Source organism: Monopterus albus, unplaced genomic scaffold (assembly GCF_001952655.1).
Source record: "Monopterus albus unplaced genomic scaffold, M_albus_1.0 scaffold12.1, whole genome shotgun sequence".
Taxonomy (NCBI): domain Eukaryota; kingdom Metazoa; phylum Chordata; class Actinopteri; order Synbranchiformes; family Synbranchidae; genus Monopterus; species Monopterus albus.
In genome coordinates, this window is record NW_018127892.1 from 2,255,431 (window position 1) to 2,282,186 (window position 26,756).

A 26,756-nucleotide genomic window follows, 5' to 3' on the forward strand; every position below is an offset into this window, starting at 1 on the left:
CTGAAGAGCTGCCCCCCTTCTTGTGTAAATTAAAGGACCGCCTTCTCCATTCCAACAAGAAATCCCTCCACCTTTGCTCTCAGCGCTGACTGGGGGAGTGTCAGACCTGGCTGAACTGCTGGTGTGATCCTTGGAGTAGCTTGGCGAGGGAAAAACAGACAGTAATGGCAGATGTATGAGGGAACAGGGAGCATTTATTCAGCTCAGAGAGAATGGAGAAAACTGTCAGAAACCTGAAGGGACAGGGAATACACAATGGTGATATGAATATAGTCGTGGAAGAAAAATGGGGACATAGGTAAGAGAATGAGAGGAAAAAACAAAACCATAGATTTATGGTTCTTTTCGCACATCGTCTTTCATAAGGCTCCCTCAGGCTTCTTCTTCTTGGCTCTGCTGACTGTGTGACTGGAGCTAGCTCACTATCTCGCCTGTCTTCAGCACCCCCACCACCCCACACACACACACACATACACATCTACAACTCTCAGCACCTCCCAGTGTTTTGACATGGCCCTGGGCCTGGTGCTGCTCAGCTGTAGCGGCAGACACTGGGCATTGGAAATTTAAGTTGGAGCCTAAGAGAAATTAGGCGAGGAGGCAAGGAAATGGGATGTTGACTTGAACTGGCCCCGGGGGCAGCTGAGAGTCTCCCTGCGCAACTCCACTGGCTGCCTGACAGTTTGATGGAGCGAGTGGAGGCTTCCCCGCAGCCCAAGCCGTCGTCTCTAACACTGATGTAGCTCAGTGAGGAACAGATTGAGCCTCCAGGCATTGCTCTGTACTGCTACTCCCCTCCTCTCTTGCTCTTTCTCACTCTCTGTACTGCTACTACTAGCTCACTCTCTCACTAATCCTGTCAAGCCAACACACACAGACATGTACACACGGTGTGTATGCATGCATATACAAATTCACACAAAATCACATACTGTACGCACACATAAATACACTAGATACACAGAAATCACAGCAACACCCACAGAGAATTTGACTTCTTCCTCCCTTCTATTCCCTACAACAGTAATATGATGAGCACTACAGATGCTGTTTACTGAGCCCTGGCCAATGCACAGAGGGAAGGAGGAGGAGAGGGAGCGTGGGACGGAGGAACAGGCAGAAGGAGGTAGAGTCAGGGGGCTGGCAGGCCACAGCCATAATAAAAAGAATCTGGCGGCAGCCCACTGTGCGCTGGTCATGAGAAGCATGTGCTGCCGGGGGGCTCTACTGATAATTTCAGGGGGCAGTCAAGCGTTTCACGCTAGACTTGTCATTGGGCCAGAGGGGGCATTCATGCTGGGTGACAGCAACCGGGGTAGGGCGGGTAGGGGTTTTGGAGAGGGGGAGTAAAGTGAGAGGGAGAACGCTTCAGCTCCCTTTCCCCTCCCTGTACCTCCTGTCCCCCCTCTGCAATGATCAAACGTTATTGTAGGAAGGGTACAGAATTACAAATGAGTGTCCTGTGGCAACAGCTGGAACTGGATTCAGCTGCTCCCTCTGCTCTGCTCTCTCCTCAGGTGGCCACGAGGGGCACACCTCATCCTCCAACCCTTGCTATCCAAACAGGATTTAAATGCCATATTCCTGGTTAACATGACAATAATAATCTGTCACAAAAACAGGCTGGTTATATCAATAAAATCATAATCTCTTTCTATTACTGTAAATCAATTTTATTTCAGAATGTCACTATATGTATTGTGATATTTTATGATATATTAAACATTTTTGAAACCTCTGATTGTCTTGACACATACAGTATATCATCATAACACCTAGCCCCACTGTGTCCTTGATTTGTAGTAGTTCCCTCCATTTTAACAGGACTGGCAGTTTGCTAAAAAAAAAAAAAAAGAGAAACTGTCCAACCCCTTTATTGTGGGTCCAATGAATTGAGAGACAGCAAGGGAGGTAGAGCAGTACAGGGAGATAGCAGGGACTACACAGGAGCTAATACTAACAGCTGGGTATTTCCCATTTGACAAGAAGTGGCTGGCTAAACTCTGGAAGTCCCAGGACGCAAGCAAGGGATGAAAGGAGGAGTGTGAGATATGGAGTTAGTGATGAAAGGTGGGTGTTTGTAGTGTACAGTATGTGGGATGGGGTGGGGTGATTAACCAGCTAGCAAAGAAAAACTTCTATTCATTGCCTCTGAAACAAGCTGTCAAATGAGACAGAAAGGAAGGGATGGGGAACAGAACAAGAGAAAGCAAGGCGGAGTGAAGGGGGAGAGAGGAAGGGAGGAGGCAGCCACACTGCACATCTTCAGGCTGTGAATAATTTAGAAGAGCACTGGGGAGAAGAGACGAAGATGAACACAAAACACTGGCAGCGTTTGACCTAGAGCTTCAGCTACATCAATGCACATCAGAGCAGAGAGCTCTCTCTCACCCCCCCACTTCTCTCTTTTGCTCTTCATCTGCCTCCCTCTGTGTTGGGGAGGAAACAGCTGTACGCTGTTCTTGTTCCGCCTCACAATCTATGAAACTCAACAGAATGGCTGACAACTCCGTTTCATAAGGATCACTCTTTCTCCCTCCCTGCTCTGGGCATGTCAGGAGAGCCTTGTGCAAAATGGATGCTTGCACATACAGGCTATATGGGGTGGTAAAGGCAGATACATGTCTGTCTGCAGATCCCTTGACACACACAGGACAAATGATGCCCTCACATATGAGAAGGAACATTACACAGCTTCACAGGATGAAATAATCAACTTCAAAGCCACCTTGCTGCCATGACTGACACGATCAGACTGACTTCTGTAATTATGGTTGTCACACTCAACTAGTATTGAAACTAGACAGACATTTCAATTATCAGTTCATCTTAGATCAAGCAAATATCTTGTGTTCAATTGCAGCTGCTTAAATATAAGGATTTGCTACTTTTCTTTCTTAAGTATCTTTGGTAATTGAATATCTTTTGGTCAAAAGAATGTAATTTGAAGACATCATCGTAGGAAATTGTGATGTGTTTTCCTGACAATTTACAGACATACTGATTAACTGATTAGTAGAGACAATAATCAATAGATGATAATCAACAAATGCTCATTAGTTGCATATACTGTACTACATTTGAGTTCACAAAATACTGAATTGTTATCCAGATACCGTAACCATTTAAAAGCTGTGACCTTAAAAAATATAGAGTTCATTTTATTAATTCCATTCTAAATAATTTTATAGTTAGTGTAATATTTACCATCCATGAACTGATATTTGCAGTGAATAAATGCATGAAGAAGACCCAATATGGCATAATGCAGTGGAAGAGAAGAAGCGACCAAGCAGTGGAAACTGTGGACTGCAGCTGTAAATAACAGCTGCCCTGTGATTAGGCACAGAACAGGTTAAACAACACTTGTTCACACTGCCTTTGTCAAAGTGCCATGAATCACCTCACCTGCTGAAGTGTGTGTGTGTGTGTGTGTGTGTGAGATGAAAGGACCACTGGGCATCTGTGGTGGGAGTGACAGTTAGGCAGACAGAGGGCGGTCTGATCAACCCAGAAGGGAGGGGCCCATTTATTACTGTAATTAGGGAATCCTGGGAGTAAAGGAGCTGAGATTGTAAATGCATAATGACATGAAGTAGCAGTGTGGGGAGAACGGGTAAACAAGAGAAACTGAGGACCAAAGATGGCAACTGAACAAAACATGAGGTAACCTGGATTCCTCTCTTTTTTCTTGCCCCCTCCCTCCATCCAACCTCCTCTCACTCCCTCTCCCACTGCCTGCTGCTTGGTCTGCGAGGCTGATATTAATGGGATGTCCCTTGTTTGTAAATGTGCCAAGTTGTGTGCACCACTGCAGGCTGTCTATTATAGCAGGCCTCTGGGGCAGCTTTTCCATATGGCATCACATATGGCACTCAGCAGCATCAATTAATGTTGTTATAATACTGATTTTTATGAGCTAGGATTTCACCTCTTTCCTGTCTTCTCTACACCATCAACTCCTCTCCTTTTCCCCTACTGTTGATGATTCTTTGATTCTTTAAGCTGCCTCTTTTCAATTCTTCAAACCTTCAACAACCTGGCTTCTGAATTGTGGAGGATTCAGAGCTTCCCATGCCAAATTCTCTAAGCTCCTACCAGCTCTACTGAATCCCACTCAAAGTCCTTGAAAATGACTGTTCTGGCTATACAGCAGAAGAAGAGTAACACTACTGCCAATGTGTCAGAATCTTTGAATCTTCTCTGAGAGACTTCGAGCAATGAAATATAAAAGAACACGAGAGAGACAAAGCAGCAATTACAGTGACTGAAAACTATGTTAGATCCCATACTGCATCTGCAACCAAACTCTGCATTTATACAGCACCTTTTGTGGTTTTGGTCTCATTAGGCCAACATCAGGGAGTATACGAGTGTTAAATTAAACCTGTATTTATGCACAAAGTAATAGGCAGATGGTTGTAAGAACAGAATCTGAGGGGTCTTTTTGTTTGCTTGTGCCTTTGGTGGTGGATCTGACAAGAACGTAGCAAAAAGCCCCGCTTGAAGCATTCCCAGCCACACCAGCCTTGTCAGCGATGCCACAATTAGAGACTAGATTACTGGCTCTTCTCAGCGAGAAACATCTCACCATCACTCCTCAATGGAACTCTTTCGTTTGAGGAACACACTCAAAGCGGAGTTTTAAAACATTTTGGATTACTAATCACTCTCAGGATGAAAGGCCCTGGCGTGTTCATTTGTCTCAGCATGGGGAGCTTCCCTTGCCGTTTCTCTGTCTCTGATTCTGATTGTTTTTGCTCGTTTCTTTTTCAGCAGGCAGGCAAGGCAGGCGGGCTGGCAGGCAGCTCTGTTTGAAGGTGTAGTCAGACCCGAGTGCAGGCCTGATGCTTTGTAGTGATATTTCCAGCAGCACAATCTCATTACTTTTTGACGTGGGAGATGCATGCAGGGGCAGATTGTCATTTCATGCTGTCAAAAGTTCTGCAAGGGAACGAAGACAGGAATGGAACTTCAATGACCCACATGCCTCTGGCTCATCAAGACTGAATATATTAAACTAAACAACAGATAAAACCCAATGAACCAGATCCTTGAAGATGCTTGTAAATGTAATGTCCAGTCCCAAGGGATGTTGAAGGGATCTCTGTTGTTATCTAGGATCTATCAGCCCCCTAAACCTGTCGCTGTACCTAATTAATCCACATACAGCTCTGCATATACACTCGGGGAGCACATAATGTATGTAGCTAAGACAAACAAGTGGTTCAGTCTTGAGAGAAAAGGTCCTGAGGGCAGCATCCCACACATCTCAAAGATGGTGAGAGACCCTGGATGTTTCACATGGGACAATCATTGGCAGGTCCCCCGTTTAAAGAAGTGGGGGGCAATCTCTCGAAGTTGATTTCAACATAGAGTTCTTTCAATGCAGAGAAAAACTTTGCTCTGTCTAAGAAGGTGCCAGGCATTGATTGAAGCGCCTGGTTACCATGTGAACCCCAGCCTGTTGCTGGGGTGACTGTCCCAAAGTGCTTCCTGGGTAATTTTCGAGGTCACTGGTTTGTGCACGCCTATGTGGTGCAGATGGGCCCACCCTCATTCAGGTCCCAGCATGAGCTCTTTCATTAGGCCCAGTGAATGGCCTCATTCATCCCCTTCACCTCAATTGGTCACACTGCGTATCCACAGAGGACCCAGGACCAACTTTTCTCTCTTTCCACTCCCTGATCTTCCATGCACCACCCACCTTAGTCATGCGTCACTTCTGTTTAGGAGCATGTGGTGGCTGAAGCTTCAGGGCTCATCGTTTTGCTGCAAACTACCTCAAACTGACTGATAGGTGGAACAAACTACTGACAGTGCTGTCTTTGTTTATCTTAAAAATGTTATAAAAAAGACTATGTGTGACACATTATTTATCAGTCCAGTCCAGCACAAACATTTAGGACATTTCTGTAAATTGGGAAAATCTGATTTTAGCTCTTGAATGCAGCATGAAGTCAAATCAATGTATTTCTATAATGTTAATTGAATGCATGCATAAAATGATAACCACTCATATTTCGAGGTATTTCTAAGGTGGTGCATTTTATACAGACCCTCATGACTTATCAGTGACTGAGTCCCATACTTCCACACTATTTCAATCTCATTGTTGTACAAAAGGTCTCAAGGAGCTGTGTTAGCAGAACTGAGAGCCATTTCATCTTCAAGTTGCTTCTCTCTCCATGGAGTGCAGTGCTTAGCCATGCTAGTGGGTCCTCTACTCCCTGCCTCTTTTTGGCCTTCAAGTGAGTCTCAGGTCTGGCCTAGTGAGAAGTGACTAATTGTCTTGAGTTGTTAGTGTGTCTGGAATGAGGTCCGCTTCAATCACTGACAGGGTGCACAATAATTTTGTTTCTCCCTTCCTCCTCCCCTCTGTGTCTTTCTCCTTCTTGCAGCAGATTTACCCGCTCTGCTTCTCAAGCTACTGAGCTGTAAAACTGCGGGCAGGATACAGAATGAGACCTGGCATTGTGGACGCACTAACCTTGAGGATGGCCACTGCTGCTGGCTGCACCTAAAGAGATGGAGACAGAACATCAGCCATATTGGACTGAGAAGGGTTATAATGAGGAGGGAGGAAAGGCCAAAGGGAAAGGTGGAGACCCTTGCTGAAGATACAGTACAACAGCTTGGTAAAGCAGGTCTAAATTAACACGAGGATGGACACACACACACAATGACAGGATATCAACCACAGAAAGAGGAAAGGAGAAAGCATTAGATATCTTTTTAACTGTCCTTGTCTCCCATTAAATTGCCTGTTCTTCCCCTACTCTATCTTTATTTTCTAAAAGAATATGCTATGTTTAGCCCTGCTAATCCCTCAGCTACTACAGTGTACAAGTAAACCTACCCACATTTGCAATCAGAAGAATCATAATGAAAATGTAAAATGTCTGACAAAATGTGCAGTATGCGTTCTGCAAAAACAGTGTATGATAAAAATGACCCTGGAGCATGTTTCTCACAGCTCTAACAAAACTATCCTTTGTAATTAAATCAACTTATAATTACTCTTGAAAAGAATCTGAGCAATCAATTACTATGAATCGCAAATACACTAGCTGCAGTTTAAATGTGAACAAATGGAGCCTCAGTCCCTTAAAGGTGATATTAGTGCTCTGAACTGTTCTCTCCACAAGAGATTAAGCAGGTTTGTACTCTCTCAGGCGGGTTTGTACCCCCCCCCCCCCCCCCCCGGGAACTGCACTATCATTTGCAGGAAAATTACTTCAGTAATGAAGAACCCAGGCCCATAAATCCTCATGGCCTCACCTTCCTTCACCGCCCAAGTCTCACTGAATAGCTAGTAAAAATTCCCTTTAAAAAATTCATAGTGCAATTTTGCTCAAATCCCTCCCAGCAAGCACAATTATGAAACTTTCATCTCAATTGATTTATGTCCTGGGCTAAGAGAGGGGGGCATTACTTGGACGGGGTGGAGGTTGTGAAGGGAAGGGAAAAACAAGTGATAAATCACTGTTTTTAAAAGGAAAAGCGGGAGGCCTATTGTCACTTTCGCTGCATGTGTTGTAGTGCAGGCGACAGAGAGGTGCACGAATAAGGGGAGGAGGAAGAGGGAAGCAAACATCTGAAGGGTTTGAAAGCAGAAGTGAAATGGCAAAAGGGAGGAGGAGGCCAGGGAGACTGGGGCGAAAGGAGCGGTATTCCGCTTGATTAATAACACTAATCAAATTATACAGTGTTCCACTGTGCCCTGAAATCTGGGGCCATAATGTCCTCTAATGGCGAGGTTCATGGAGCTAAACTTCAGAGGGAAAACACGGCGCTAACTGCTGCATGCCTTAATGAAGGCAGTAAAACATCCATTTCCAGAAGCCATGAAATGAAAGGCAAGATTGTAGATGTGCACCCAGTGGCTCCTCCACTGCAAAAAAAACCCAGAAGGCTGTTAACACAAAAGACAGCATTTGAGAGAGAGAGAGAGAGAGAGAGAGAGAGAGAGACAGAGACAGACAGACAGACAGTAGGATGCATGGCCTTAAGAAGAGAAATGAGGAAAGATGATGAATGACAAATGAAGATATTTAAAGGGAAAGAATACCAAGAGTAAGGGGATATATAAAGAAAAAGGGTGATGAAGTGAGGATAGAAAGACAGATCGGTCGGTCGGTGCTCTCAGTGCTTTATTTCCAGAGAACTTCTCTTCTGGCATGAAGACAATCCCTGTCCACTGATTATGGATGAGCCAGACTGCTTTACTATGTCTGTTATACTTAGTGCTGCTGACAGAAGCCACAATTCATCACTATTTAGTTGCTGATGCACCTAACCACAGCATCCTCCCCCTCATCTATCTCAATACCACTCCATTCCAGTATTCTCTCTGTCCATCCAGGCCTGAATAGTGTTGATCCATGTATCTGTCGTCCATCCGTCCAGCCATCCATGCCATCCATACATCCTTCCTTTCTTCTTTTTGTATGTCATTTGTCTGTTGATGGTCCATCCATCTGTCCATTCAGACCAATCATATATGTCTATCAATCCATTTCGTCTGTTATTTCTAGGTATTACACCACAAGGAGTATGGGTTCTGAGGGGCACACTATACTGTACTGTATGTCTGGCACACTACTGTATGTAGAGAGGCACCTAGTTTAGTTCTGCAGAAAAAGCTTTCCTGCTTTATAACAAACTCAGCTCCAAACACTTACATTTATACCAAAGCATTATGGTTTGCATTTAATCTAGTAAACTGCACATACTACAAACAATCAAATCAGCCATTGCATCTTGAGTAAAGAAAATGTTTGCAATCCTTGGGGCAAAATTTCATCTGGAGAGCAATGGGGAAAAACAACAAAACTGAGAAAACACAGATTGCTATTGTTATTATTATCATACTGTAATTACAATTACAGCTTATCATGTGAGCAGCCTCAGTCACGATGAAATACAGTTTCATTTGATGAAGCTTCCTGTTTTGACTGGCTTGAGTTTGGGAACCACACACTTAGCTGGCATGCCAAAAACTCAATCAGGCACAATTACATAGCCATCAGATAGAAATGTAATTGATTTGAAAGCTGACATGAGATATAACTACATTACAGTGGAGGCACAGTGGGGAGGCTCTTTGGGGACAGGGCCTACGGGGAGCTCATTACCGCCAAGCTTTGAATTATTGAGTGCTAAGACAGTGACACTGAGGAATAGAGGCGAGCCATTGGCTGTAACAACTTGGCAAGTGTTTATCTCAACTTACAGCAACCTAAGACATCTGAAGGAGTGATCTGTCTGTGCATGAATATTGCAAGGAGAGAACTTGTAATGGTTCATAATTGAAAGGGTTCAGGCCACGGCAGAGTCCGTGGGTGCACATCAAGCCTGCTGTTTTCACCAGTAGTATTTGCAACGAGCGCAACTAAAGCACGAAACAATGTAACGTCCTGCTCGTGGGACTCGGGTCAGATTCTTAGTGCTTCGGTTGCCATTTAGTTTGTAGAAGCATCACATATCACACTCAACCCTACATAATGAGAACTGGCTGTTGGCAGAGCATGTGAGCAGAGCGGAGCACGAGCGAGTGGGGGAATTTTGGATAGTGCACAGAGCGGCTTTTTTTAAAAGGGAGGGAGCATCGCCCTATGTCCCGCTCCAATTTCGCTCTGGTACCGCTCACACCAAGAGCCTGAAGCATGTCCAAGCCCGACCCAGAATGCATCAGTGTCTTGGACAGTCATCCATCACTTTTCAGTCAAAAATCAGCTGTGGCTACAGTACTTTAAAAAGTGAAAGCTCATTCAGGTGTACTGTATATTATTATTTAATTCAGTCCATGATTAGTACGGTATATTTTATTTTTTGTATTATATTCCTTGTTACATAGGCCTAACTGTAATTTGAAATAAATCATTTCTATTTGGAATAAAAGTGGTCGTTGTTCTTTAGTTCTCTGGGATGAAAGGCTACGCTTTAAACTAAAAGCAAAATACATGCAGATTTTCCACCCCTTTTTTGGAGTGAGTGGGTGTGATCTGAGTAGAGTGGGATGCAATCTGGGCTGAGCGCTGAGCAATAATGAGCAGAGCGGCCTGGTGCAGCTTTGAGCGAGTGAGCGGAGCAGGAGAAGAACTCTGTGAGTGAGGAGCGGAAATTCTCACCGCTCCACTCCGCTCCTATGCTCTGGTTGTTGGCTAAGTGTGGTGTTTTCCAAAATCTACTCTCACTTATGAAAAATCTGCTTGGTTGATTTCTGTGTTGTTTAGTTTGGTTGTTGCTGAGCCTGCTGGCTAGTTTCATAGCTGGAAGCATAGCACTACGCATGGTTTGATTTGTCTGCATCTTGTCTTGTTTGAAGCGGCTTTTGTTATTTTACCAGAAACATTTTCGGTTTTTGTCACTTCTTAGCTTGACAGACACAAAGAGCTTAAATGAGGTGGCAGCCTTCCTTGGGCTGGTGGAGGGGTGAAAAAGCACATCTGTCTGGCCCTGACCACCAGCCTACAGGTCTTCCCTGAGGTGCTCAGAAGTGAATGTTGAGAAGATAAAGATATGAGTCACTTCAGAGGGGCTCCAGCATCCCCAAGGGAACTGGTGACCGCCTACCTCTGGGAGAGCTATGCCCCTTAGGCTTCTGCCACTGATCTCCCTCTGCCTCGCTCATTCTTCTATCACTCTTCTCTCTCTCCTCACACAGCTCTCCTGTGAGCTTTCTCACAAAAATGAGAACTCAATTAATTCAGGCAAAATGAGGACGAGGAGGAGGAGGCCTAGGGAGCCCAAAGAGACAGAACGAGAGGCAAAGAGAGAGAGGAAAGCCTAATAGAACTGCTTGTCGATCTGTGGCCAAACAAAGCATAGGGTGACTGTGCATGTGCATTAAGCCTTTAGCCAAGTTAATCCTGTCTGCAGTTTAAACATGGCTCATGAACGAACACTCCTCGTTACAGAGGGGGATGCTGGGTAAATAGATGGGTCACAGGGATGCGGATAAGAAAAGTGCCAGAAAAGCACTGGCACTGAAGACAGATGATGAAAACAGAGTAGGCATGATTAGCAATATTCTGACACTTAATCAGCTCTGTGCTGTTTATTACATAAATGCTGGTAGGGCCTCACAGTTAGACCTTCTACTAGACTTCAGTGATGACTTAAACTGACATTTTGATCATTACAATGCAACAATGACAGATGCTCTAGATGTATATGTACCATTGTAGATGGTTTCACTACATTCCCTTACAATAGCCTACATAGCACTGTTGTTACAAATACCAGAACTTCTGTTTATCTAAGGGAATGACCAAACTGTGGTGTGAAAAGGCTGCATGGCAGTTTATGAATGTGACCTCTGACCTTGAGAACAAAGACCTCATGCTAAAGATGCAAAGTGCAGTGGGACACACAGCAGTCATCAATCTTGTGTGAGCCCGGTCAACCTGCTTAATGCAATATTAGGCTACAAGCCACCACATGGCTCAGTTAATTTTCTTATAGCCTTGTCGAAAAACCAGCTGTTAGCAGGGGCTGTTGCCAGGTTTCGGTTCAGTAGTGCACACACGCATGCACATGCACCCAGACATTTTTTGGACACACAAAATATGCAATATGAGGTGCAGCACATTGCAGTATTTCCAGCAGCTACATATGCTAAGGAGGCTAAAACAAATTTAAACCACAACCATTTTTTTTTCCATCTGGACTGCTGCTAAAAGAACACAACTGTTTTCTGTGTGTGTCACTGAGAACAAAAAAAAAAAACAAAAAAACAAAACATAACAAATAAAAACAAATGACCCTTTTTTACCGGGTGACTACTTGTAAGCCATGAGATGTTAACTCTGGTGCAATGGTGTTATAAAAGTAGCCACTTCCCGTCTGACAGAGTGTAAATCTTACAGTATTATGGGATGTTTTTATGTTTAACTGTGACTGCAGTGCATCTATTACAATGTTTTACCAGTCCCAGGTCTAGGACAAGGCTAGTAAAACAGGCAAGTCAGACAGTTCCAAATTTTCATATGATAAATACCTTGCATGTAAGGAGCCAGGGGGCATTGTGGCAAATGTGTTTCCATGAAAATCACTCTGCCACTAGTACTTAGGGTGATTGAATAGCTTGTAAACAGAAGCAGCAGACTTTCTTGACGCTCTCTGGGAGATACTAATATAGTTGCGACTCCAGGAGCTGAAAGGAAGGAAGGAGGTGGGGTACTGAAGTTCATGAAGTGAACAGTGGGAACAGGAGCTTTTAAAATTACCCTGTTTCTGCCTGGTATCTGAACTGAAACTGCAGAGTAAGAGCACATGACTGTTGAGCGAAGTACATCAAGTCATTCATAAGCCACCCTTGGTAAATGGCTGATAATGTTCCTCGAATTAGTCCAAATTAAAATTAGATCTATCTTTCACAATTTAATAAAAAAGAGCCATATGATGACACTTTCCCTCATTTATACTTTCCATTTTCTCCTCTGCAAACTCCTGAGGAGAATACATTTCCCTTTGTTCATGGGCCTCATAAAAGGACCTTTTCTTGCTAACATGCCAGCATCTTTCCTATCTATGAATCTGATCACAGTCAGAGATAATTTTTTCCAGATTATGTCCAATGAAAGTGTGATAGACTGCAGATAGTCTTCTTGCAGGTCAAATTGGAGCCAATATGAGCATGTAAATAAATTAAGCACACCATTTAGCACTCTAGTTGAAAGCATGGCTATGTGTCTTTACCACAGATCACCTGCCATTGATACCATACTGAGCCTAAGGGTATTAAACTTGAATTGAATCTACACAGTGGCATAGGCTCTATGTAGATTCAGCACAGATCCATAAATCCATCTTAAAGCTAATAACAGACTAAAAAGAAGGCCAGGTTCTTCCATGGCCTGAGTTTGAGTATTACTTCTAATGAACAGGTCTTTGGGGATTCTACCATGGCAAACAACTAAACATATTTGTTTTTTGGCTAAAAATATAATAAGTGTCTTTCAAAGTCCTGACAGTGTAAAGACTGCCAACAAAACTAACATGTATAAGATATTTATAACGAGCTTTTTCACTTTCTTGATGAAAGCTATCTGGTGAATAGAAGTGATACTTTCTGAGACCACGTCAATTTCCACAGAACTCGAACAGGAAGGAGGGAGGAGAGGCAGTGAGAGTTCAAACTCTGCAGCTACAGCAGTTTCATTGGTGGTGAGCCGTTGTAAAAATGTGAGAAAAACCACAACCTATATGCCTATTGTGCTAACATATAAAACCACAAAACATGCTGTGAGTTGCTAAAAGAGCAGGTAACCTATTTGTGGGGTTAACTCACAGTCCAACACAAACTGACGCGCTGTCCTGTGAAACAGACACAAGTGTGTAGTTTTCTAGCTCATGACAGTGACACATACTGAAAGCAGACGCTTCCATATAAAGTCTCAGGAAATGGTTTGCTGGGTATAGAAATTATGCTAATTAAATGCTGTAGTCTATTGCTACCAGATCTCAACCCAACCAAACACCCATGGGAGATTTTAAAGTGATGTCTCAGACAGCACTAAAACACCAAATGAGGGGAAATCTTTTGGAATTAGGGTAGAATTCTGCAGATTTGGCCAAGAAGTGTTGATGTAATATATTTCTGTGAAGTAAAATAGCTCCTTTTGCCAAAAAAAATCAAAACTCAAACAAACAAAGAAAACCTGAGAGACAGTAGATGACATGTACATCATTAACTCATTTGGTAGATACACACCTAAGCCTCCAGACACCTGCACCACACCTCCTCTGACCCGAACATGAAACCAGGACAAGAAGCACTATGAGACCATTTGGTTTTGTTTGCCCTCCTGGGGCCATCTTGGCTCTCAGAAACCTTACCCTGGCATTCGCTCTAATCCCCAGAGAATGAAATGCAGAGCAAGCAGCATCCAGATAAAGCACCAGGTGACTGTATATCTGTGACAGACCACCGTGGATGTCTCTAAGTGTGGCCTCTGTGACACTGCTAATTTGACGTTCCTCCTCTTGTTCCACACTTGGCCTCATGGGTAACCCTTGTATTAACTTACATGTAGCCGGTTACCTTGAAATAACAAGGGCTGCATCAATTTCAACTGATTCAATTGAGCAGAACTGCACTCAGTTCACTGGCTTTTGCCTGGTGCTGGTGGAGTAGATGACAGCAGTGTGTGGAGCTGGAGAGTATCAGTTGACCCAGACTAATTATTCATAAGGTCTTGTTGTGACAGCTGCTGTTCCCCTAAGGTCAGGCAGAAGCAGCTAAGGGGAAAACAAAATCATTTGCTACTAAAAGAGAGTTGACATTGCTAGGTATCTACAGGAAACTAAAAAAAAAAAACTCTGATGCTTCAAAAGAAAAAAAATACCACTAAGAGTACTGAGGCCTCTCTGTGGGTGTCGTCATAAGGGGACAGCAATGTGATGCCTATACATTGGCAAATGGAGGTTGCACTCAAAGCACTGAGGATATGACTCAAGACGGATGCTCCTGCACAGCTGAAAGGAGAAAGGGACAGCTCCTTGTGTGCTCACAACCACAGGCAGGCATCGCCTTGAAATTTGTAATTACAGTAATTGTGATTTCGACAAATGGGTCTCCAATATGCTCTTCAACAGTAAAAATACAGGTTGTATTACCCATGAAGAGTCTACTAAAAGCATCAGTTGACAAAGCTTTAATTTAGCATCTTTTAGATAGAAGGCATTTAAAATTTATGGATGCCACAAAAATATTCAGAAAAAATGCTGTTTAGATGATTCTTTTGCTTAGCTATAAACTCAGTCACTCCTGCAAGGAGAGAGAGAGAACGCTCTTCACCTTTATGCTCAGATGAACTGCTTTCTCACCTCTATTTACAATCAGAATGAACCACAGAAATGTGTAGCGCACACACAACAGGCCCACTTATGAGCAAACACAATAGTGTGGCAATTAGCAGCTAGAGAGGAGGAATGCTGGATCGGTTACAGTTGTTGAATGTTAATTACAGCGTTTTACGGCGTTGAGGAGATAACGAGTTAGTGCCTGGCGACAGCAGCGACACGTCCTTTAACGAGAGCCGTGGAAATTTATGAAACTTGAGATCAGGGACAATGAGGCGTTACTGGCTTGTCAGACGCTCTCCTGTTCACCCTCCCTTTGTCCTAATGAAGGCAGACACTCATTCCTTTTTCTTCTCTGCTCGTTCCAGCGCTGCTAGTCTGGAAAGATTATTGCTCATCAAGGAAAGGTAAAAATTACCAGATTGGGATTCTGGTCATGTGCACTCTAAATATCTTATCATCTCAGTGTCTGTTACAGTTTTAGGGTAGGAAAAAATAACCAGAAAACATGTGGCCACATAAGGGCCAAGGATAGACATACTGTAGGGTCATATTACAGACAATTGCCTGTCTGGGCCAGAAAACATAGCTGGCAGCCAGACAGCGAGTGACCATTCATTCCTGTACTGTATATCTAAACAGCGAGAGATCAAGAGCTTGGTAAAATCCGAGGGGTTAATATGGTCATGTTGTGAAGCCTGGTTGGGAATTTAGGTTAATGGAATCATTGATAGGGCTCAGCTCTAATTCCAGCAATGCTTAAGAGGATCCGTAACTCGTGATTTAGACAAATCCTGGGACATTCTTCAAAGTTTCCCCACTGACACTGGCAAGACTCTTTGAAAGACATATACAGAAATCTGAGGATTTCTCTGGCTCTGCAGAGCTGCTGCTAACCAAAATCCCCCAGCCTCTATCAACTGTCTAAATGGTTTTTATAGCATATTACATCAGTTACTATGGGGCAAACATGAGCTCCCACTGGAAATATTAAGCTTAATAAACACATAAAAAGAGACTGCTTTTGTATTTCTTGGCAAATTACATGTGGGCAAGAAGTTAGTGTAAAGTATGGGATTCCTGAAATTGTAGCTTTTGTCTAGATCTGGCAAAAAAAAAGGCATCACTCTGAATGAGATACAACTCTATACAAGTGATTTTTGTGTTTATTAAATTGTAATGACTTACCTCTAATGTAGCCATATCACAACTAGGGCAGCAACAAATATGCTTGTGAGAATAAATCTATTGACCTAATCTCCTCAGTGAAGCTCACTGACCTGCTACCGATACTTGTGGTGGGAAACATACCATTCAGGTGGGCTGCAGCCTAGAAGAAGATGAGCCACTAGCCTACTGCAGAGAGCAGGAGAAGATCTTTTAAAGCCCCAGAAACCGAGGAGCCCAGGATGGTGTTGAGATGTCAATAAAAACAGGTGTTAACCAGCTTAGCTAAGATGTTAAGAGCTTGGATAATCCTAGCCTGGATCTAAGAGGGATCTGGCTCTGGAATACTAATGCTTAGAATGCACCGTTAAATCACAGAAAGTTGATTAGGGGGATGGGGTGGAGTGTACTGCTACTATAGGCTGTCAAAGCTCAGTTTGGATTGCTGGCAATTACCAGGAACTGAAAAGAAGGATGTTTACCACATAGAGAATACTTGGTTCACCTGCAGAGTAATGTTTTAGTTTAGCTGCTGAATTCAAATCATTTTCTCCTGGAACTATATGATTACACAGTGTAAGTGACTTTTCACTTCATTCAAAATGCCTTTATCATGCAGCCTCTTATCACGTATGACCATCAACCACTGTATGGAATTCAACTCATCATCATCTGTATTTCACTTATGCTTAGCATAAAAAATGAACTTTATATGGTCTTGTTTCTATAAGCTTATCATTTTATATGTCTACATGTCCACGACTTCAGAAACCAGGCTAAGTGAAAAACTGCAGAGCTGCACACCAGCAGTTTCACACTAGTAGTGTTCCATTCCAGTCAACACCACCTATAGGCAACAAAGGTAATAGCAGCAGATGCTGCCATGTGAAGTGAATGAGGGGTTTGTTTGTCATCCATATAGTATGCCCAGACACATGCACAATAATGAGTGAGTTTGTGAGACTGTCAGTTACAAGTTAGTCAGATGCTTCACATACTGTGTATTTAGTGCTTCTAACAAAAACAACAGGATTGTCTTGGTGAAGAACGTCTTGGCTTTCAGATCAGTTCTGAACACTGATATATTTTAGTAATGACATGCTGTTAGCATTCAACCAAGTTTCTTTTTAATCTAAGACACTGAGGGGCATAAATATACATCTAAGTATGAACTGGTGAATGTGTTAATTTGCCGCAAAACATATCTTAACACAAACAGATAGCACCTAAAGCAAATGTGCAACCGCACATAAAACACAGAAAATAGCAACTTCAAATGGAAAATGCGCCTAAAGAAGATCCGGCAACAAGCATAGTTTAATCTTGTATATTCAGCTTCACAGTGAGAAAACACACCCCGATCCTCACTCAAACGACACCCATGTGTTGAAAATCCTCATCAGTCTTAAAGATGACACCTCCATTTGAGCAAAATATAATTAAATAAATGCAACACTCATCTCTGTTTCACTTAATTGACTTTGAATGTACCACCTCGCCTGCTCCATACATTCATACACTCTTTTTACATGGCACCCCATAATCAAATCAGCATCTGGTGTCAGGGTGGCTTGCGGTTCAGGCTGTTCTCATTTGCAAACACCACCTGCCAGTTGTCACTACTCTTCTCTCGCTGGGTGACATTAGCACAAGCATGAAATGTGATTTAGCATTGAGCAAACCTCTGCACTGAGCACATCTGAGTCTGCCCACCTGGAAAGCAGGCATGAATAATCCACGGTCACCCAAGTCAGAGGGAGTTGTCATGCATAAGACACCAGTCAGACAGTGCCAGCAGCACAGTCCTGCAGGATACACTGTGTTAAGTCCAGTTGATTTCATCCTTACTGATGAGGGACTGAGTTTGCTACATTAAGTCTGTGTTATTTCTAAACCTTAAAACTAAGGTTTGTGCAGCATTCTTGCATTTCTCGCTGCTGACCACTTTAGCTTCTCCACCACAATGATGTGACAAGGCCCTTGTTAATCACACACAGTCAGCTATTGATGTAAAGCCTTAAAGCGCCACACAATCCAAGCAGATCAATCATAAGGCAATTTCAGCTTGTTGGTCAGGTTTGGTTACTACAACACAGCTTCATGCCTTTTGCATGATCACACATAATACAATCAGATTTCCATTGACGGAATGCCTAAACTATGATTATATTTCCCTGTGTGTGTGTGGGGGGGGTGCATAGATATTCACTGCTCAGCATTCTACACTTGTTTTACAACCAGAGAGACTATGGCAAGTGTACTGTAAGAGCAGACATATCACCCTTAAGTTGCGGGCGTCTTGCCGTTTGTTGAATGTCAACAAAGCAGTTAGCAAGTAGGAAATGAGAAAAAGAGAGAGAGAATGGGAGAGGAGAGGGGGGGAAAGAACACCCAATTATAAAAGCTTCATTTCTTCAGAGAACCATAAAGTCTCGTCCCAGAAGGGCAGCTGAGCACAAATCAATTTCTTTCAGTCGATTACAAGCACTGAGGTTCTAACCTTCATTTGTGAGTCTAATACTCCAACAGTTATGTAGAACACATACCAATTAAGCAATTCTGCTGGAATAAGAGGGCCGTGAACTGACGCGATTATGGAGGCCGAGCCCCTGGGGAGGTCAGGTTATCGGCTCAGGAGCAAGGAGAACGAGGGGAGCAGGGCAGGAGGGAATGGGGAGAAAGATGGCGAGGGGAGAAGAAAGATGGAGGCTAAGGAAATAGTCATTTATTAAGTCTAATACTCTGTGAAATGTTCCCATGGTAATAAGGCAAGGGAGATTTCGTTAATATCAGGGAGCCATACAGAAAAGGTCACTCAATATCTGTACTGCCCACCAGGGTCATGCTGATGGGAGCTGCTCAAACACATCTGATAATGCTCTCGGTGTCGTCGCTTGGCGCCAGAGGTCTAGAGCGCGGGAGCTTGGGAAAAGATGCCATTTGTGGAAATTGCACTGACGCACCACTGTGCACTGACACAATTGTCACTGCTGGCTTTTTATGTGCAGACAGCTGTACGACAAGTGAAAAGAATAACCATTATGACACACAGTCAAAGATTATCAGTCACAAATGGAAAACTCGGTAGCACATTGTGTTTTCAGCTAAGTTTGGATTTTGCAATCATTCATCTCCACAATGACAGGAATATACAGGAGAGGCAGCCGGCATGCTCTTTCTGCTTTTCAATGTCTGTTTGCACACAGGCTCATGAAAGGAAATGCATTAGAGGCACTCTCCATCTTTCTATTGTCACAAAGTAAATCTGATGCCATTTTTCTCTTGATTTAAAGAGCTTGAATGCATCGCTCCAGATATGTGGAGATCAACACATTGTCATTCACTGCTGAGGCGCACCTTAACCACCGCCCTCGCTTGCAGAAGATTTATGGTAATTCCTGATAGCATGCGATAGGATGCAGCCCATAAACCCATGTGAGGTATGTGTTTCTATGGTAACCCTTCCCTCTATTCGCTAGCCCTGTGCGCCTTGGCTTTTTACTTTTTTCTCTGCATTGTAGGCGCTGTCTATTTGGATGCCAGGGGTAGGAATGAGATGCAGATTTGTGGCAAAGCAGAGACACAGATGTTTCCTCACTGCCTTTTAATCTCCTACTCCCTCAGCGCCTGGCGAGAAACACTCCCTCTTTAGAATGATAATTGGACGAGATGAATAATAAACAAAACAAAAACAGACCCAATGTTTATAAGGAGCATTTTAATACTTTGGAATGATTATAGTTTATGGCTATTATTAGCGCAGAGACAAAAGCAAGCACAGCTCCTTCTGGGAACAATAAAGGACTGAGCTTTAACTTGTCTAATCAGTAGGAGACCTATCAGGGTCTGGCAGAGGACGACAGTGCTTTTCTCATTAAGGCAGAGCAGCTCACAGTCCATCTCTAAATGTCCCTTTGCACTGACTTCCTCCCCGTGCCCCAAAGTCTACACTTTAACAACATACTAGCCATCTGAAAATACGCAATAGCATTCATGCAAAAAATAACATATGATTTAGTTTCTTCATCCACATCTTCTCATTCTCCAATTGTCTGGCTTCCATATGTCTAACATATGCACAATAAAACCACAGTGAAATCAAACTGCGGCTTGGTAGATTCATTCCTTGTAAATTGAAGATAATGATTTCATTAAGTGCTGCCTGGCCCAATGTCATATCGCAAACACTTTTCCTCTGTCACCCATCCAGCTAAACATCAACCTCCATATAAGCAGGAGCTCCAGGTGTTTGTTGACAGCAGTAAGATAAATGTGGATATTTCAACACCATGTGATATCAGAAAACTGGCAATTTGCATGAAAAGCCTGTCCCTCTTTCTCCCCAGAAAGCTTTATTACAGGAGGATATTTCAAATGCTATCAAATGTGCCAAACATTTACTTTGATAACTCCATCACATGGCTCCCAAGGTTTAATGGTAGCAATCTGAGAGTGCTGAGGCAGACGCCTAAAGCACAGACAATAACAGCAGGGAGAAATACGATGAAGGGATGAATAAAATCTCTTTAAAAAGTTCATAAATAATGCACCTTGCGCACTAGAGAGTTGTTGCCTATTTAACTATGCATGCTCTTCCTAGTTTCTGTGCTGGCAGAGACACAAACACAGCATGTATTGTGGGTCAACATGACAGCACAGGAGGAGGACAACCTAGGGCTCCATCAATCCTCTCAGCCTTGGTCTCCCACCCACGTGGAGCAACTCCTCCCCACGGCAAATCTCCTGCCACAGGATGACTATGACTGCACCACCTACTGTATTTTCTCACAGCGCTGAAAAATCATAATGGCAATAGAGAAATCTAGCAAATGTCCGACTGCTTGCCAAGATGAGGGAAAAGATCTGATAAAAAAGGAGAAAAACAAAGTGCTGGCCTAATTATCCAATTAATGTGCAATTAAGCCCATGCGGCCTAATGGCCTGTGCTGGATTTGGTAATAGCTCTACCAGACCGAGCAGCCTATTAAACTCACGGTAGGCTGTTGTACGGAGCAGGCAGACTCAAACACTATCTCTGTAAAGGGGCCTGGTAGTACCATTACAGTAGCTGTCTAGATTAAAACTCAACAAAAATGTATGCATACTGTATTTTGGGCACAGGCAGGCTGACTGAAAATCTGAAGAAAAAAAAAAAATCAAACATCCCTGACACAAAATTCAACAAAGCATTTCATTAAGATTTTCATTATCTGCCACAGCAGAGTTTGTTAATAAATGCTAATTATATTCAAGCTAATATTTAATCACCCCCAATTTCTCCAGTCAACTCAGTTCGAGGAAATACCAATTCTAATGAACGCGCTCACAGAGCAGTTTATGAAGTTCAGCACTGACAAAATGAGAGGGGAAACACGGATGATGTTTAAAAAAGCTTTTTCAACTACAGTATGTGCGTTATTAACTTTGACTAATTTCCTACCCTAATTAGATCCTCTTGGAGGGATATTTTGGTGCAATTAATAATGTACATAGAACAATTAGCAGCATAAATATTTATCATGTCGTGTATGGGGTGCAATGTGTACAGACCTACTGACTGTTCAGCACTGAAGTACCAGATTGTGTGCATGCATCAACACAATGTATTACATGCATTCAAAAATCAGCTACACATTGGATTTACCAAGGAATTTCTTTTAATTTTAATTCATTCTCAATTAAAATGTGTTATACATTTAAATTGGCAGTAATCATTAAGTGAAGCTACAGGTGAGTCTTATTTGTCATTATGTCCATAATATTTTTTGGGACTTACATACAGTAAGTACACTGTATTTTTCCATCTAAACAAAGTAACATTTTGACATTTGAGACAAACTGTCTTCTAAATAAGAGCTAGCATTTAAGGCGCAGTTTGGTGCGTCTCTTTCATCCCTTTGGTGTCCTTCAGAATAATTTACCACACACTTCACAGGTTGAGACAGGAACACACTGATTTAAAGTCTGAATACAACCTTTCCATTTGGCTACAGAGGCTGATGGTCAAGACACATGTTGCCTTGTGTGGGGGATTTCAAACTGAATGTCTGAACTGAGCCTCAGGATGGACTGAGTTGTCACAATTACTGTATAACAAACATGCTGAAGTACACGACTCAAGCTCTGACAAATCTTAACACGATCCTGTTGTTTCAGCCAGTTACTGGGAATCTGAACCAGAGTGATGTTGTTTATATGGCTTCTGTATGCTGGGCAGCAGATCAGTCGAGTAATGAGGTAAAAATCACGTCTTTGTTGATGTGACAAGGGTTGAGTCTGACTGATTACAGCTACTTTACATCTGCCTGCCTATAATTCTGATCTGCCTTATAAGTCACTAAGAAGATGCACTTAAATCTGCGGATTTGATATTGTCAGTGTACTGAAATGTTTGTGTTCCTTCAAATAGCCTGTCCTGGATAGGGCTTGTCAATGATGACAAAGTGGCTAATGTAAGAGGACTGTTCCTTTCACAAATGGTGAATATTTTATAGGTCTTGCTGTGGGTTTAGGCCATTAGTAAACATGGGTGTGATGCTTCCTAATGAGCATATCACAGGATATCTGGAATTCACTTCTCACTGTCTGTTGGAGCTGCCAGAATGCAAAATTGCTTAGAGTAGCTATAATGTCACTGAGGCAGTCCTTGCACAAGCATGTGAAAATACATGTCACAGTTAGTTCCTTCTTCGTGGGGCATCCCGCCCCTCGTTACACAGACCAAACATTCAGTATGTGCAACAATGACTAGGTCATTTCATTATCATCCTGCAATCAAAAACATCAGGAGTTACAGATACTAGCTATCAGCTTGGCACACTTCTGCGTACCAGCCCAAATGTTGACCATCACTCAAGTGAAACATAGACTAGTAAGGAGAAGTACAAGGTACAACTGAGATGAGGGTGAACTCTCTCTGCCCTTGAACAACCCACACAAAAGGTAAATATTGCTAGAACAAACACTCTAACAAGAAAATGTAAACAGACAAGGGTATAATGTGTAGCCAAGCCTAGATAAGACCCTCATATAAGCAAAATGTTGCCCAATATCCCTGGGTTGATTATGAGGATTTACAATTTTTATCACTGTGCTGAGACAACTGTGCAAATACACTTAAAGCTGTCAGAGATCTCTCAGGGTTTGGGTGCACCCATCCACCCCTTTGCACACTTTTGGCTCACCATGCTTAGTCCTCCTATGACTCAGCATCAGGTGGAGCCGCCTCCTCGCCCAGGCAGAGGCCACTGTCAACAGGATGAAGTAGAGGTGGAAAGACAATCAGTGCTTGGATGGAATTTAATCCCTGTTCAGAGACAGCGTAATGGAGTGTCTATGCCTTGGTGAGCGATGGATTGTGAGGCAGTGGCGTCCCCTGAGCCCAAAGCCCCCTAACTGCAGCCATCTGGAGTTGATCTCTATCTTGTTCACCTCAAACCCAGACATAAAACGGCAGTCATTTCTCTCTCCCTTGCTCCCTCCCAGTCCCAGGTATGTAAACAATCAGACACACTTTGTCTGGCCATGTTTCATTGATTTCGTGTCTCGCTCCTCTAATCAGCCCTTCACTGGTTTAATTATCTGTAACTTGTGGTATTTGGCCTGCTTGGCTTACACTCCCATAGGCCACATCAGCCTCCTGCAGGGCCTTTTTTAGCTTTCAGATGCATTTAACCAAACATCAAATATAGAAAGTGAACTTGTATCCAAAATGTACTGCAAATCCACGACTTGTAGGTGTCAAACTGCAGCGAGTTAATGATGCATTTAAGCACCCCAGTAAGAGGAACCCATAGTACAAAAGGAGGTGAAAGACTCTGAACCCATTCTAACTGATAAACTTCTTGTAATAATGCTCCCCAAGGTTAGACAGGAGCTGCTCGACATAACTGTGCTCTGCTGGAGCATGGCTAGACCAATAAGGGTGACACAGGGTCACAAAATGCCCTCCAAAAGCCGGCAGCTTGTGTTAGTTGTCAGACTGTTTTAAATACCTCTCTCAATGTGAATCCAATTACCGGCAGCCTTTGTTTGTTCAGACAAAAGCAGCTATGTTCAAGGCCTGTCTCTCTCTGATTTTAATCAATTCTCTGGGGAAGTGTGTGTGGGAGATACAGATCAGGACCACACATCGGTGAAAGATTGGTGTGTGTGTGTGTGTGTGTGCGTCTCGGATGCTTGTGCACAGATTTGTTTGTGAGAATGTCAAAATAACTGAGTGATAGAAACTGTCGAAGAATGAGAAAGCATAAAAGCTTTTTATAACAGCATTCGCCTAAAAAGAAATCAAGTTCCACACTACACTTCTTAACTTTTTAATTCCTCAATAGCTGAATTCCTTCTAGTTTTACCGCAACTCAGAGTAATAGTTACTGTGGGAGCCGAGCACATGGCAAAGTCTGCAGCAGACAACATTTATTTTGAATAATTATGACAGATCATATTGTCCATAATTCAAATGTCTGTTTCTTTTACCTAGAGGGATTAGTGTGTTACCTGACTACTTGGCAGATGTTCTCGCGCTTCAGCATTAGTGCAGCAGGGGACAATCCACCTGCTCCTTATTGGAACTTTGCTGTCTTCACATCAGCATTCACAGCAAAATTAGAGGAAGAAGACACTGTGATAAAATGAACACAGTCAGAAGGTCGGACTCATTTCTTTCCATTCCCTTTCAAGAAAATAATTTGCAAGAAATGAGAACTCCCCCAACCCCCTTCCACAATGCACATTCATTTTGTTTTTGTTGTTGTTGTTCCAAGGGTTTGTGTCAACCATAATGATTCCAAAATGTTAAGATTTGCATTTCAATTTGGTAACGTCCCTCTCAAAGGCGATAAAGTCCCCTGCCCCAACCCCAGCTTTAAATCACATTAAGAAACCAGCTATCTTTTGTAAGGCCCTGCAACAATGTCACTTTCCATCATTATGCCTATCGCTTTTTGTCGGCCTATTTACAAGCTAAATAAATAGCTACACAAAACATCTGGAACCACAAAAGAGACCTTAAGTGGGGCTATTCAAAAGAGCTTCCAGGGCAGACTAAGGCCTGCTTTAACCTTCCTTTTGAACTTGAACCACTGCAACTTCAGAGAAAAAAACATGGTTGTGTGTGTTTTTACATTTACTGCATCCATCTGGTCACAAAGTGGATAGTCGGTCTTCACATAAGATCAACGGTGTGCTGAGCATCTGTGTTGCTGTTTCTGATGAGATGTAAACAAACTGTTGGCGAGTTATTTACCTCTGTTTTACACCCCCACTTTTCCTATTCACTTCTAGTTTTTTGTCCTGTATATCTTGGCTTTGAGTACTTCTCTTTGGGCAGTGGTGCAGGTCACTGATTTGATGCCACTGTTTCTGACTGGATACAGCATTTAAATCTAATCTGGATGGCATGTGTGAACTTAATGGCACGTGACCCATTCAGCTTCCTCATCCTAGAGGTCAAGCAGACTATATGAGGTGACCGCCCACAGATTTACAACCTAAATGTCCTATGACAGTGACCATTACTTTGCGCGTCCAAACAGGGAGGCTTGGAGAAAAGTGATGTTATGGCTTGGCTGGATTGTGACCTGGAAATTTCTCTGGGGGAACAGAGCCAAGGAGGAGGCAGAGAGGAATCTAGGTTGTGTAAACATGCCATCAGCTCCAAGGGCACCCAGCACAATAACTTACAGAATTTCTTGCATCTCCATCTACACTGGAGAATAAGTTATACTGAGAGGAGGTGCTGGTGTAATTTGTTATGGGTGTACTGCTCACGTAAGCTGTGCTTCACATGGAAGATTCAGCCTAGCAGTTGGGCAGTAAAACAGCAGAGATCGAGAAAGAAAAACATGTCATCCAGCAGACCGATCAGTGCTGTTGGTCGTGATTCAATGCTTTCTCTGATTTGTAGCTCAACAAAGGCAATCTGTAATAAATTATTCTAGAGCACTGCTGTTAATGGTTGTCGCCTTTTCTTGCTTCACACCATTAAATGAGTGGGAAGCAAAACCCAAGAAGCACAGAAAAGTTAAACCCTTCTACAAAAGCTTGTCTAATAAGCTATTTGCGTAGGAGATGTTGAGATGTTTTCAGCCCTGACCCTTTATGCCTCATTTTTTACATCTCTGAGATGCAGCAATTGGAAGTGAACCTAACTTCCAGACACTTTAATTCTGCATTTGTGCTGGAAGCCCTGTGGAACAAATTCTTAACAGAAAAGAAGACTGCAATAACACTTTTACAAGCCTTCAGGAGAATGGTCAAAGTTCAAAAATGTGTATGCACAAGAACAACAAGATCTTTCTGGATGCAATTCATAGCATCAGCTTCAATAAGACGAGCCCTCATCTTAGCCTGCGTCTTTGTGATTAGACATAATTTTAAAAGCAGACATGCTAAAATGAAGGAGAAAAACATAATAAAGTATAGACCGAGCTGCAAATAGGAAACCGCTCTGCATGAGGCTGAGACATCATCTTTTATGTCCAAAACAAAAGGTCACATTCTCAGGCAGCCCACGTTTCGACCTGACAGCTAATCGCCTCACTTCCCCAGCCCATCTGAGAGAATTACAGTAGCTGTTAAGTCTGCATAATGAATGCCATAAAACTGGCCTGTAAGCAGGCTTTTGGCCAGCCCGTGGCAGTGAGTGGGTGCAGGTCTAAGCACAGATCTGACTGTGTAGAGGATGACTGCTGATGGGTTTTTGCAAGGAGGGGAGAGGCGGGGCAGCTTCCATATCATTAATGAGCGCTAATATTTCAAAGGAGGACACAGGGCGCCAG

At 42.9% G+C, this 26,756-nt stretch overlaps 1 protein-coding gene across 1 annotated transcript in view; it reads right to left on the bottom strand.

Moving 5' to 3' along the window:
* The window catches only part of LOC109954808 (fibrosin-like 1), a gene marked incomplete at its 3' end in the record, with an annotated part of 273,238 nt that overhangs the window by 96,488 nt on the left and 149,994 nt on the right, over window positions 1–26,756 (bottom strand). The window contains exon 5 of the mRNA XM_020590407.1: window positions 6,491–6,520. Within this exon, the coding sequence (XP_020446063.1) occupies window positions 6,491–6,520 (30 nt within the window). The remainder of the gene's footprint in view (window positions 1–6,490; window positions 6,521–26,756) is intronic.